General features: G+C 50.3%; 1 protein-coding gene across 2 annotated transcripts in view; it reads left to right on the top strand.

The window, feature by feature from the left end:
• GALNT6 (polypeptide N-acetylgalactosaminyltransferase 6) overlaps positions 1 to 13739 on the top strand; it is a 38497-nt gene extending 24758 nt beyond the window's left edge. For both annotated transcript variants that reach the window (XM_063672743.1, XM_054444132.2), the window contains 7 exons: positions 813 to 1047; positions 4345 to 4462; positions 5842 to 6042; positions 6902 to 7033; positions 7713 to 7814; positions 9145 to 9297; positions 10609 to 13739. In XM_063672743.1, the coding sequence (XP_063528813.1) occupies positions 813 to 1047; positions 4345 to 4462; positions 5842 to 6042; positions 6902 to 7033; positions 7713 to 7814; positions 9145 to 9297; positions 10609 to 10722 (1055 nt within the window). In that variant the 3' untranslated portion in view covers positions 10723 to 13739. The remainder of the gene's footprint in view (positions 1 to 812; positions 1048 to 4344; positions 4463 to 5841; positions 6043 to 6901; positions 7034 to 7712; positions 7815 to 9144; positions 9298 to 10608) is intronic.
• The last annotated feature ends 614 nt before the right edge of the window (positions 13740 to 14353 follow it).

Genomic DNA, 14353 nt, shown 5'->3' with positions numbered 1-14353 from the left:
TCATCCCTCCCTGTACTCCCCATCTGCACCTTGCTCTGAGCTTGGCCCCTCAGAGAGGCCTCCTGTTATGACTGAACTGGCTTGTTTGGGGCTTGCTTCTAGGGCAACATGGAGCCAGGAAGGCCTCCTTATTGCCCAAAACCAAAACACCTCCCTACTGTTGTGGAGGATGAAATATTTTCCCTAGGAGTGGTGATATATATTAGGGGAAGCTCTAGACTTGGAGTCAGAATTCTTGGTTTGCATTCTGACCCTGCCCCACTAACAGCCTCAGTTTCCTCATTTGTAAAATAGGAATGAGGATACTAACCTTACTGAACAGAACTATTACTCTGAGGGCCAAATGAAGTAATACATGCAGAAGCTCGCTGAAAGTCTCAAGGAGCTAGAAAAATGGAAGAGATTATTCTTCTACAATTAGGGCTGAAGCTTGACAAGCAGATGCCCCTGGGAGGGGGAACACCCTCTTCTGAAATCCACATGTGGGCCCAGAGGGCTGAGCCAATGGATCAGCTGGAACCCCTGAAGATACCATCCAGGGCCTCCCTGTGCTTTTGGGTCATCTGAGTTGACCATGTTACTCCCCTGAGACCTCCCTTCTCCCTGCCAAAGCTGCCTCCGCCTTTGGGGGTAGAGGGGTGGTAGAAGGGTTTTAGGAAATTCTGTGTGCTCCCTGTAGCTGTGGGGCTTGCTGCTTGTAACCCAGGAGTAGGTGGACGGTCTCTTATCCTCCTGGGCATTCCCCCCAGGATGCAGCTTGGGCTTCGCTGTGGGCAGGACCCTGACTGCTGCCTCCTGGTTGGGGCCTGCAGGTGAGTGCTTCCACGGCTGGCTGGAGCCCCTCCTGGCTCGAATCGCTGAGGACAAGACAGTGGTGGTGAGCCCAGACATCGTCACCATCGACCTTAATACTTTTGAGTTCGCCAAGCCCGTCCAGAGGGGCAGAGTCCATAGCCGAGGCAACTTTGACTGGAGTCTGACCTTCGGCTGGGAAACACTTCCTCCACATGAGAAGCAGAGGCGCAAGGATGAGACCTACCCCATCAAGTAAGGACCGCAGCCTGGTGAGCCCCCAACCTGGCCCCAGTCCTACCCAGTTCCAGGAACCTGTGCCATCTCACATCAACATTTGTTAGGTGCTCTATCAAGCACTTGACATATTGTGTTTAATCCTCACTCCCTATGAAGCAGGTACAATACTAAGAATACTAAGGCTCATAGTGATAAACACTGACCTAAGATCATGCAGCTAGCAACAGTGGAGCAAGGACACCCTTCCCGGACTGTCTGGCCCTAACCGTGGCACTGCACTGCCTCATACCATGACATTTTGCTCTTATTCACCACTTACCATGTGCCAGGCACTGAACTAAGGGCTATACATTCTTTAGTTTATTCCTCCCTACACATAAAAGGAGTGGCCCATGCTTGCAGATGGGGCAAGAGATGTGATGGAGGCCATTGTGGAATAGTCACTGTAATAAGAGGGAGTGGTGTGTGCCCCCAGGTGACTGTCTTTGAAAAGACTGAGAATATACTAAAAGAAAATAGACACATTTTCTGCAGCGTGAAGTTTGTAGCAGTTGCCCTGAACTTCTTTGGTGAAGGGCCAGATGATAAATATTTTGGGCTTTGCCAGCCACATATAGTTTGCTGCATATTCTTCGTCTTAATTTATTTTTTATTTTTTTTACAAACATTAAAAAATGTAAAAACAATTTTTTGCCTCAGAGGCTTCTAAAACCAGGCAGCCAGATTTTGCCACAGGCTCTTGTGTGCCAGCCCCTGAGCTGCAGGGTAGACAGTTGGAAGTCAACCCAATGTTTAATGCCCACTGGGCTCACCTTCCCCTCTTATACTCACCCCATCCTCCCCTCTCCAGGCTGCCTGTTGGTGTTATTGGAGACTGTAAGTTTATTTTAACAGTTGTCTCAGACAAACCAAGTTGAGGAGTGACTTTTAGTGTAGCCTGTGGTTTGGGATTATTTGTGTCATTGTTATCTTAGACTGGCCAGTATACTTAAGGCTCAACTGAATATACATCCAGGACGGAGGGAAGCAGAGGTTGGAGATACAGTAGCCAGAGATAAGAGGGAAGGTTTGAAAGGAGGAAAGGATTGGTGCTTCTTCCTCTCCACGTGCCCAGAATCCTAAAAAATGCTGTCCATGCCAGGCACAGTGGCCCACACCTGTAATCCCAGCTAGATGAGAGGCTGAGGTGGATTAGGTGGATTGCTTGAGCCCAGGAGTTTAACAACAGCCTGGGCAGCATAGCAAGACCCCATCTCTTAAAAAAGAAAAAGAAAAGAAAAAAAAAAGAAACCTGCTCAGAGTCCCAGTAGAAAGGAACTCAGGTGAATGCCACAGGGAGAAATCCCACGGATCCTGAACAGCCAGCTGCTCTGTCTCCGTTAGAAGGAGAGAGGGAAAGGAAAAGGCAAAAGAGAGAAAAGAAATTGGAACTTTCCACTGACCCAATGTTTGTTTCATAGCTGCCTTTTGTTTGGTGTGCACTGCAACAGATCTCCACCCCCACCCCCATGCCAGTGACCAGGCACACAGCAGCACAGTCAGAAAGAGGGCACCTGGCCCCCACCCATCACTGACGTCTCAGGCTTCAATGTCCAAGGGCCATACAACTGGAAGACAAAGCTCCAGTGTTTGAGGAATGAATGTGCTCCTTGGCCCACATGCCCCGGTAGCATGCATGGCTTGCCGAGGCTCTTCACATAGCGCCCCCACCCCAGGAGGACTGCTGACAGTCCCCTCCTGGCCTCCCATCTCAAGCCAACCAGAGCCTAAGAGGAGAGGCAGAGGACCTGGGGGATCCTAGGGGTAGGCCAGGACATAAAGGGTGTTTACTAGAGGTTGCCTGTGGTTGTGAATTTACAGTGAAGCTTCTCATGCAGGGTTTGTCCTCATGGCTAATCCATCAGTGACTTCTCGGTCTGGGAGACTTCTCAAAGACAAGACTCAGGGCCTGTCGGGGGAGGAAGCAGGTTGGCTTCCAAGTGCTCCTCTGCAGTTCCAGCACTCTCTGAGCCTCTCAGGGTGCTACTTGGGCTGGTTTAAGACCCCTCGGAGAGGCCAGAGCCTCTTCCAAAGTGATAGGAAGCCAGCCTGAGCATGAGGGTTTCCCAACTGAAATTCCTTCCAGAAAGTGGCTGCAGGAGCCAACTTCGGGGAGACAAGAGCAACCACAGGGTAACACCAGGGTCACGTTCCTGGGTAGTCACCTTGATGGATCAGCCGAATGAACAGTGATTAGGCCCCAGCTGTGTGTAAGGCACCTGGATAGGTTCTGGGGTTACAGGGGTTTCTGTATCTTTCTGCTTGGTTGTACCACATGAAGCTGCCCACTGAGGGCAGCAAAGCCCTAGCCATGCCAGGCTGGCTCACACAGAAGCCAACAGCTGATGATTGTGCTCCTGTCCTGTCTCCCTGGCCCCCACCCCAGCATTCCATCTCGCTTATACTTCCCCAGGTCCGCTTGGATACCCTAACACTTAGCCCAGTCCCTCTTAGAAGCAACCTGGTATCTAAATTCTAGGAATTAGATGCTTTTGTCAGTTTATCTTATCTTGAGTCCACACCTCCCTGCCTGTGTCTGAAAGCCAGAATCTTTTTATAACCTTCTAAATGTTCCCTGTAGCCCAAATTGAGCTTGATCTCACCTGACTTTCCACCGTTTCCAGGAGCACCTCTTATCAGCTTTCTCTGTTAAGCAACTGGCAACTTCTCCCCAAATCTACAGTTTCTCATGCAGTATAAATGACCAAGGCTAGGCGCCTACTAAAACTGTGGCTTAATAGTCCCTAAAGGGCAGGGCCCCTGAAACAGAATGGAGTCAGCCCAGCTGATAATATTCATTCATTCATTCATTCATGGTTTGAATCCTGCCTATTTTCAAAAACAATTTCACACAGCTTCTGAAAGTTGAATATCTCCTAGGCTCGAGGCACTTTGCTGCCAAAAAGTAACTAATGGTAGCTTTAACCTCTGTGACTAGATCGAGCTCTGGGGGAATAGGATCTGTCTTTCTCCGTTCTGTGTGTCCATCATGTAGCACGGGCCCTGGTGGCCAGTGTTACGTGCATCCTAGGTTGAACGAACGAATGAGTGCCTTTTAGAGGATAATTACATATTTCCTTGACCTGGTCCTAGAAGGGGAAGAGGACATAGTAAAAGCTAAATGATGAGTTAGTGGACGGGGGGCTGCACGTCCTGAGAAAGAGGAAAGGAGGGGGAGGTAGGTTAGGAGGGGAGTCCACAAACAGCTTTCCCCGCCAGGCTCCGCTCCTCCTCTCCCAGAAGATGCACATGCTTCTCCCTCTGTCTCTCCAGATCCCCGACGTTTGCTGGTGGCCTCTTCTCCATCTCCAAGTCCTACTTTGAGCACATCGGTACCTATGATAATCAGATGGAGATCTGGGGAGGGGAGAACGTGGAAATGTCCTTCCGGGTGAGAGTGAAAAGGGCTTTGGGGGAACCACAACATCCTAGGGGACAGCTTGAGAAACATCTCTCAGGCAGAGGTGGCATCAGGGACATCCCATCTGGAACTGAACTAGAAAGGGTGGCTATTTCCCAATGTGGCTCTGCCTCTTTTCTGCTCCCCCTGTCCATGGCAGTAGGGCATGAGCAATCAGCTCAAAACAAACTACTGGGCACAACTTCTCAGAGGGAAGGAATAATAGGGGTAATGAGGACTGGACATCTGGTGACTGGGGACTCTTTTGCAATGTCTGTGGGAAAGGGTTAGGGTGAAGATAGAAACAGGTTAGTATGTTCACAACTAGGGCTAGAAAGAAAAAAACAGATCAGTAACCAGTCATCATCCTTTTTCTGGAAAAATCAGGCTCCCCTTCCCAGTTCAAAGGACACATGCCCTGGTAACCTTTGAAGTTTCCCTACCTGTGCTCAATAAGCCCTTCATAACAGTCAGAGAAGATGGTGGCCCCAACTCTGGTGGACCCCAGAACTCTTAGAGATTCCAGGAATTAGGCAAATCAGGATTAGGTCAGGAAGAAAGGATTGCCTCTCCATGAAACCTACACAAATCTCCATGCCATGGAAAAGTAATTAGTAAGTAGATGAGCTCATTTATGAAGTCACCTCTCACGGTGCCTGATGTGTATTAAGCACATAATTGATGCCTGCTGTTACTATAACGATGATGTATTTCTGTTGCTGCCACACCAAAATGAATAGCAACATACTTTCCCACCTAAAACCCAAGAGAAGACACCAGTGGGAGGGATGTCTTCAGCCAGCCCACCAGCATAGAAAAGGGTCACCTGCCAGTCACTCCAACTCCCAGCGGCCCAATCCTGGGCTCCTCCATGAGTCTCTGACCTCTGTTCACCCTCCTAGGCAGCCAGTGTGCTAAGGGCCCAGGTGACTACCACTAGCCACCTAGCAGCCAACTATCCTTGCTATTAATTAACAGACTGATGCTCTGGTTTTTATCACCTGAACGAGCTGATAAACTCACATTTCCAGGTCAAAAAGCCAAGTGATCAGAGCTCAGAGTAGGTATACAGGCACAGGTAACAAAAATTAACCAGCAGGCTTTTCCCTAAAGTGGGCCCTGGTAAACACAGGACCCTGCAGTCTCCCTGTGCTTAAGTCAGAGTGAACCAACATCAGAAAGCCTGGGATTGTGTAGTCATTGCCTACGAAGAAGCCTGGTCGGTATCCTTTTTTCCAGGGAGAGAGAGCAGCATTTGCCCAAGTCCTTGGACCTGGGGTCTGGTGCCCTGGGAATAGAATAGAGCTGCTTATGGAGAGACTGTCTCACCTAGCCCACTGAAGGCCTCGTCCCATCTCCTCTTACATCAGGTGTGGCAGTGTGGGGGCCAGATGGAGATCATCCCCTGCTCTGTCGTAGGCCATGTGTTCCGGACCAAGAGCCCCCACACCTTCCCCAAGGGCACTAGTGTCATTGCTCGCAATCAAGTGCGCCTGGCGGAGGTCTGGATGGACAGCTACAAGAAGATTTTCTATAGGAGAAATCTGCAGGCAGCAAAGATGGCCCAAGAGGTGAGAGGAAATGGTTCTCGGAGAGGTTTAGATGAAGAGAAGTACGGCCCCCAGACCCTGTTCATGGGCCTAATGGCTGGGACCCCCCTCATCTCTACCATCTGGCGCCTCCCTTCACCCTCAGGGCCCTGTGAGCTAGAGCCCAGGAGAAGGCCACAAGGCACACAGGTTTCGAAAGCTAGAGAATGTTGTCCCTAGGCATAGAGTCTCTGCATCCCTTCGGAGGGGAAGGGAGCAAAAGGAGATTTGGGGGAAGAGCCTCTTACAGGAGGAATGGCTCTGAGAGCCTCGGCATTGGGGAGTGGGACATAATTGTCTGGGGAGTCACAGGAGATGGACCAATAAGCAGGGGACTCCAAAGCTAAGGCGGGTTTTTGGGATTGGGTGTGAGGCTGGGCCAGTAGCTTTAACAGGTCCTGAGTGGGAATGAACATGAGAGACAGTAGCCCCAGGTGCTCCATGCTGTCTGTACTACTTCAGCCCAGACAGGAAGGTCAAAGACTGGTGGAACTGGCTGGGTAAGGTGGCTCACGCCTGTAATCCCAGCACTTTGGGAGGCCGAGGCGGGCGGATCACCTAAGGTGAGGGGTTTGAGACCAGCCTGGCCAACATGGTGAAACCCCATCTCTACTAAAAATACAAAAATCAATTGGGCGTGGTGATGTGCGACTGTAGTCCCAGCTACTCAGGAGGCTGAGGCAGGTGAATCGCTTGAACCCGGGAGGGGAACGTTGCAGTTAGCCAAGATTGCGCCACTGCACTCCAGCCTGGGCAACAGAGTGAGACTCCCTCTTAAAAGAAAAAAAACAAAAACAAAAACTGGTGGAACTGATCCTTAGGGGGCTGGCTTGGTTGACAGAAATCCTTCGGTGACATTTCGGAACGACTGCAGCTGAGGGAACAACTGCACTGTCACAACTTTTCCTGGTACCTGCACAATGTCTACCCAGAGATGTTTGTTCCTGACCTGACGCCCACCTTCTATGGTGCCGTAAGTCTTGAGAACCAACCTGCCTGCCTATCACCACAGCACCCCTTGGAGAAGTTCAAGACCACTGACCCCACAGATGGATGACAAACAAGAATTGACTTTTACCCTGCACCCTCCTTTATCCAGGAGGAGGACTGAGAGGCCACGCTGGGGCTTCTAGAGATAGCAAAAAACCTTATAAAGGGCAAAACAACCCACAAGCAGTGGTCCTGAAACATTAGCATGCATCAGAATCACCAGGAAGGCACAGTAAAACGCTAGGGCCCATCCCCAGAGTTCCTGATTCAGAAGGACTCAGGGGAGGTCTGAAAACTTGCATTTCTCACGAGTCTCCAGGTGATGCTGATGGTCCAGGGCTCACATTTGAGAACCACTGCTTATAAGGAAACTCCCACGTGCTGAGGGCTTCTTCCAGGGACCTGGCGTCCTGGGAGGTTCCCTGCCTGCCCCACAGAGGGGTTCAGTCCTGCCCTTTCCAGCCTCTGGGGCTCTGCAGCTCACTTTGCTGTTAGCTCCAGGCATGTGGGTTAACGCACAGAGGAGAGAAATGACGGGGGAAATCCAGCCATGCAAATTTGTTGCAGTTGACTGGAATTTGTTCCAGTGGGGCCCCATACCACACATGAGGAACCTCCTGACTGTGCCATCCTGCTTCCCCTCTCTGCTCACCCTTCTGCAGATCAAGAACCTTGGCACCAACCAATGCCTGGATGTGGGTGAGAACAACCGCGGGGGGAAGCCCCTCATCATGTACTCCTGCCACGGCCTTGGTGGCAACCAGGTATGCAGCCCACCCATCTCCGGAGCATCTCCTCTCCTCACTGGCTCCTTTTCTCTACCCTAAAGAGTCCTTTCCTGAGGACTGGGAGGGAGGAGATACCATCCCTGCCCTCAGGAAGCTTCCAGTTGGAGGAGAAGGCATAACACACACAAAGTCTGAATAAGGGATATCCGGAGAGAACGAGGCATCGGTGCTAGGTGTGAGAAGGGGATGGGAGGGAGGGTTGCTCATCAGAGGAGGCTTGAGGAGGCTAGCTGCTGGGGGATATTTAGGGGTGAGGGTGGAAAATTTTCGAGCACATCCCATCACCTACACTCAACTTCAATCTTCAATGCATTCTCTGCCTAGAAGCTACCACTCTGATCCTACCACCTTCCAGGGACCCCAAAACTAGGTGCCCAGCACTAGTAAGTGAGAGGCACTGAAAACAGAGCCAGAGCGGGGAAAGGAGTGGTGTGGGCCACTGAACAAGCCCGCTGGCATATGCAGGTGAAGACAGTCATTCTAGAGCAGTTTCCTGTACCACTGGCCTGCAAGATGATTTCTGGTGGTGCACTGGAGAACATTTTTTATTTTAATAGTAATGTATTCGCAAAAATAGAACAAGCATATCACATGATTTCACAGATGTCACTTAAAATGAGGCTAAGTTAAATTTAATTTTAATCTAATTTAAAGGAAATGTGATTAGGCACGGTAGCTCACACCTGTAATCCCAGCACTTTGGGAGGGTGAGGCAGGTGGATCACATGAGCCTAGGAGTTTGAGACCTGTCTGGGCAACATAGCAAGACACCCCGTCTCTATAAAAAATTTTTAAAAAATTAGCCGAGTGTGGTGCCACACGCCTGCAGTCTCAGCTACTCAGGAAGCTGACATGGAGGATCGCTTGAACAAAGGAATTCAAGGTTGCAGTGAGCTATGATCATGCCGCCACACTCTAGCTTAAGCAACAGAGCAAGACCTTGCCTCAAAAAAAAAAAAAAAAGAAAGAAAGAAAATATACTGGTCGGGCGCAGTGGTTCACACCTGTAATCCCAGCACTTTGGGAGGCCAAGGTGGGAGGATCACTTGAGCTCAGGAGTTTGAGACCAGCTTGGGCAACATAGCAAGACTCCATCTCATAAAAAAGAATTAAATATATATATATAATTCCAGTATAACCCTGATATGGTAACAATCCTGAAGGCAGCACATAAATGAGTAAAGTCTTGGCATGGCCTCACATTCACTCTCCTTCCCAGGAGACCATGCATGGTTGACAGCTCAGGGCAGGTGGCTTTGGAAGGCTGGGGGTGAACTCTTCACCTGCTTCTCGTCTTGATTTCCAGTACTTCGAGTACACAACTCAGAGGGACCTTCGCCACAACATTGCAAAGCAGCTGTGTCTACATGTCAGCAAGGGTGCTCTGGGCCTTGGGAGCTGTCACTTCACTGGCAAGAATAGCCAGGTCCCCAAGGACGAGGAATGGGAATTGGCCCAGGTGAGTCAGTGTCCAGAAAGCTCAGAATCAAGAACTTGAGGCCAGGTGCAGTGGCTCACGCCTGTAATCTCAGCACTTTGAGAGGCCGAGGCGGGCGGAACACGAGGTCAGGAGTTCGAGACCACCTGGCCAACATGGTGAAATCCCATCTCTACTAATAATACAAAAATTAGCTGGGCATGGTGGTCGGCACCTGTGATCCCAGCTACTCAGAAAGCTGAGGCAGGAGAATTGCCTGAACCTGGGAGGCAGAGGTTGCAGTGAGCTGAGATCGTGCCATTGCAGTCCAGCCTGGGTGACAGAGCAAGACTCCATCTTGGGAAAAATAAAAAATAAAAAGAGAACTTGAGGCCACATCGGCCCCTCTATAGTTTCTTCATTTTCTTCCTGAGACGCCATGGGGTGGAGTAGAGCAATGTAGAAGGTAGGTAAGTGTGGGCGTGGCCACAGGCAGGGTTCTTGAGGCTTAAAGGGTATTTGGTGATGACTGATGTAAAAATGGGGTGAGAGGTTATGGTTCGTGGCTAGCTATGCCATGGTTGAAGCATTTTTAGGCTGAACCCAATGAGAAGAAGGTGAAGAGTCATTCATAGTTCCTGCTTGTCCTCTGTGTCCTAGGCTCAAAGCTAGGCACTCACATACCTGAGTCCAGTTAATCTTTCAGAGGCTCTTTCCAAGCAGGAATAGTCACTGTTTCTACAGATGAGCTGGAGCTGGAGGAAGCCCAGCATGTCTGTGACTGGCCCAAGACCCATCACTAGTAAATGGCAGGCCTGGGATTAACCCCTGATGGGTCTGACTTGAAAGCACGGGCTCTTTCCATTACACCACACTGCTCCCGGATATGCCATGTAACCGCCACCATGCTGAGCTCAAGCCAGCACCCTGAGTAAGCCTCCCTACTCCACCCCAGCTTAGGAAAGAGGAACCTAACCTGGAGGCTGCAGGGAAGGGAGCAGTCTAAACATAATCCAAGGCAGAAAATTGGAGGTGGAGCAGTGGCCCTGGGTCTTTGAGCCTGGCCATCTGGGGGTGGGGGAGGCCCTGAAAGCATTTTTCTCTCAGCCCATGGTCTTGTCTTTCACCATTTCATCCACTCAGGCTGAAGCTGGGGATAGGGACTTGGCACCAGATAGAGGTGGGAACTCAGGAATGTGTCTCATGAGAGGGCAGGAAAGGAACGGGGAAGTGTCTTCTTTGTGCCTTGTGGGGTTCCCTTGGCTTTTATCAATTGTACCCCATCGCATTGTCCCTGGTAGCACTGTTAGAGGTCTATGGCCCAGATTGACCTTTTGCTTTGTCATCTTTTAGGATCAGCTCATCAGGAACTCAGGATCTGGTACCTGCCTGACATCCCAGGACAAAAAGCCAGCCATGGCCCCCTGCAATCCCAGTGACCCCCATCAGTTGTGGCTCTTTGTCTAGGACCCAGATCATCCCCAGAGAGAGCCCCCACAAGCTCCTCAGGAAACAGGATTGCTGATGTCTGGGAACCTGATCACCAGCTTCTCTGGAGGCCGTAAAGATGGATTTCTAAACCCACTGGGTGGCAAGGCAGGACCTTCCTACTCCTTGCAACAACATTGGGCCCATTTTCTTTCCTTCACACTGACGGAAGAGACCATTAGGACATATATTTAGCCTAGCATTTTCCTGTTCTAGAAACACAGGCTTCCAAAGTAGGGAAGGCAGCTGGGGGAGGGTTCAGGGCAGCAATGCTGAGCTCAAGAAAAGTACTTCAGGATGGGCACAGTGGCTCATGCCTGAAATCCTAGCAATTTGGGAAGACAAGGTGGGAGAATGGCTTGAGCCCAGGAGTTCAAGACCAGCCTGAGCAACATAGTGAGGATCCCATCTCTATGCCCACCCTCCCCCCCCCACAAAAAAAAAGCTGGGCATGGTGGCTTATGCCTGTAGTCGCAGCTACTCAGAAGGCTGAGGTAGGAGGATTGCTTGTTCCCCGGAGGTTGAAGCTACAGTGAGCCTTGATTGTGTCACTGCACTCCAGCCTGGGCAACAGGTGAGACTCTGTCTCAAAAAAAAACAAAAAAGAAGAAGAAAAGTACTTCTACAGCCATGTCCTAATTCCTTGATCATCCAAACCACCTGCAGAGTCCAGTGAAATGATATATTCTGGCTGGACACAGTGGCTCACACCTGTAATCCTAGCACTTTGGGAGGCCAAGGCAGGTGGATCACCTGAGGTCAGAAGTTTGAGACCAGCCTGGACTACATGGTGAAACTCCATCTCTACTAAAAGTACAAAAATTAGCTGGGCATGATGGCACGCACCTGCAGTCCCAGCTACTTGGGAGGCTGAGGCAGGAGAATCGCTTGAACCCAGGAGGCAGAGGTTGCAGTGAGCCAAGACGGCACCATTGCACCCCAGCCTGAGCAACAAGAGCGAAACTCCGTCTCAGGAAAAAAAAAGTATATTCTAACAGACGGATCAGAGGTCTAAGAGATCCTCCCCTGCTATTATTACCCGAAGTCTGTAGAACTGTTTACAGATATCTCCCTGACAGGTGTCCTTTATCTTACTTTATCTGTACAATAATCCTGTGAGAAAGACAGGACAGAAACCACTGTGCCTATTTTACAGATACGAAAACTAAGACACAGGTAAAGGGGCTTGTCTGTAGTCCCATAGCTAGCAGATGGCTGGAGCCAAGACTGAGGCTCGTTCTTCAATGCTGAGCCAGGGCTCCTTCCACTGCACCACAAGAACACTAGACCACTTGCCACCAGCCTGCTCATTCCCTCTTCCTCCATTCTGATCATTTCTCACTGGCTGGCCTCCACAGAGCACAGGAAAACAGCCAGGGCCAGGCACGGTGGCTCATGCCTGTAATCTCAACACTCTGGGAGGCCGAGCCGGGTGGATAACCTGAGGTCAGGAATTCGAGACCAGCCTGGCCAACATAGTAAAACCCCATCTCTACTAAAAATATAAAAATTAGCCAGGCATGGTGGCACACACCTGTAATCCCAGCTACTCGAGAGGCTGAGGCAGGAGAATTGCTTAAATCTGGGAGGCGGTGAGCCAAGATCACGCCACTGAACTCCAGCCTAGGCAACAAGAGCAAAACTCCATCTCCAAAGAAAAGAAAGGAAAAACAGGGCCAGGTAGTCATTGTGGAGAAAGCACACTTAGGAATCCTGGGATGTTAGTGTTAAAAGAAAGCTCCTGGAGCCAGTGATTCTCAAGTTTGTCCCAGAACCCTTTTTTCTAAGCCCCATACAAAAGGTAGATTAAAAAAACAAAGGAGCATGAGTGAAATTGAGAGAGGGACAGGAAATGCCTTCCAGCCCCCAACTTCTAACGCTCTGGAAGCACAACGTGAAAATCACATAGCCCAACCCTATCATTTTCATATTATGAAACTGAGTCCAGGTAAGTGAATCTGTCCAAGGTCACCCAGCAAGGTATCAGTAGCCCTGAGGGTAAGGACTCTGATAAGGCTCAGGAGGGTCCTGGAAAGCCTGAGGCAGCAGGAAGAGTGTGCAGAGTTGAGCATGTCTGGAAGGCTGATCCACTGCTGGGCCCACATAAAGCCCCCATGGGGAGCAGACCCGACTGCACATGGCTCTTTTGCCGGAAGAAGAGCATGGCTGCGCAGAGGACTAAAATTTCATCTGGGAAGGCTTCTTTTGACTGTCAGTAGCAGGATGTCACCAGATGAGGGTGCTATGGGACCACAGCTGTCTCTTGTTCCCATGCAACTCAACCCTGCAGGAGGCCTCCTACATCCCTGAGAGCCTTCTGGACCCTACAGAGGAGACATTTTGGGGTAGGCCAGCCAAAAGGAAAGGAGAGAGTGGCCACGGACCTGGAGTAGGGAAGGGAAAAAGTTCCCGGAAAGAAGAGAATTGGATGAGAGGTCTCAGTGGAAATAAAGGTTTTCTGGCATTGGTCAAGGAAACTCGTGTTGTATTCTCTTACCTGCGTTGTCCCTTAGCTGAATCAGTTGATTTGGGCTATGAAGAACCACACACATCTGAAAAGTTCTGTTACAGCCACTGTCTCGTGTCCCCAAACATTCTCTGGCCCTAAATCTAACCTGTGTATTGTGTCAAGCACGTGGAGACGTGAGACGTGAAACGAGGTCCTTCCTGTCCCCATGGAACTCACACACTAAATGTAAGCAAATCATGGCAAGCCTGGAGATGCTCCAAGAGGTGCTGGATGAGTTAGAAGGAGCAATTCCTTCCACTTAGGGAATCAGGTAAGGCCTCACAAAGATGGCAATGTTTGACCTAAGACCTCGGAAGATGTGTCCTCAGATGGGAAGGGCTCAATAAGCAGAGTTGTCACACAGGCAGCAGCCTGGCAGGAGCAAAGCCACAGAGGACATGTGGCCCCAGTGGGTCTGAGAAACCCAGAGGACATTGGGGTGAGGGAGTGACAGGTGTAGAAGCTGGAAGATCAGAGTTACATAGTGAATTTCTGGGGCCCTAGGCACTTTAGCCTTCACGGGGCTCTTGCTCCATTCGAAAAAAAATTAATGTTATGACTATGTTGGCATAAAGATAAATGTAATCCAGACTGATTGTATTTACTTTATTTCTTCTGGTTTTAAAAGAAGCTAAAACATTTCTATGGGCCCTGGGCACTGCACCTGCTGTGCCTACTGGGTAACTCAGCCCCATACAAGAGTGGGTTGGGACCCAGCTGAGAGATGCTTTGGTAGGTCCGGTAAGCCACAGGGAGTCATGGAGCCTAACCCTAGCCTTATTCTTGGTTGCATTAAATATCCAAACGTGGATCCCAGTATCCCTCATACTATCTATGGTATCACCCAACAGCTCCCCAGCCCAATCATATGATGTAGCCCAACCAAGGTGCCCAGCTGTGTCAAGAAGGTTCCACCTGCCCCCAAATAGCATAGCACTTCCCAGGCGCAGTCAGCCAAGAGTTACTCCCGGGGAGTGGGAGATGCAGCAGGAGGGAGACACAGGCTGTGTCTAGAGAGTAGGTCTGGGTTCAGGGATGAGGGGAGGACTAGGGAAGGGAGGTGGTGGAGAAGAGGGAGAAGGCACTGATGGGAGTGGTGGG

This window comes from Pongo pygmaeus, chromosome 10 (genome assembly GCF_028885625.2).
Source record: "Pongo pygmaeus isolate AG05252 chromosome 10, NHGRI_mPonPyg2-v2.0_pri, whole genome shotgun sequence".
NCBI classification, from domain to species: Eukaryota; Metazoa; Chordata; class Mammalia; order Primates; family Hominidae; genus Pongo; species Pongo pygmaeus.
Note: the sequence above shows the minus strand (reverse complement) of the source record. Positions and strands in the feature narration are given on the sequence as shown.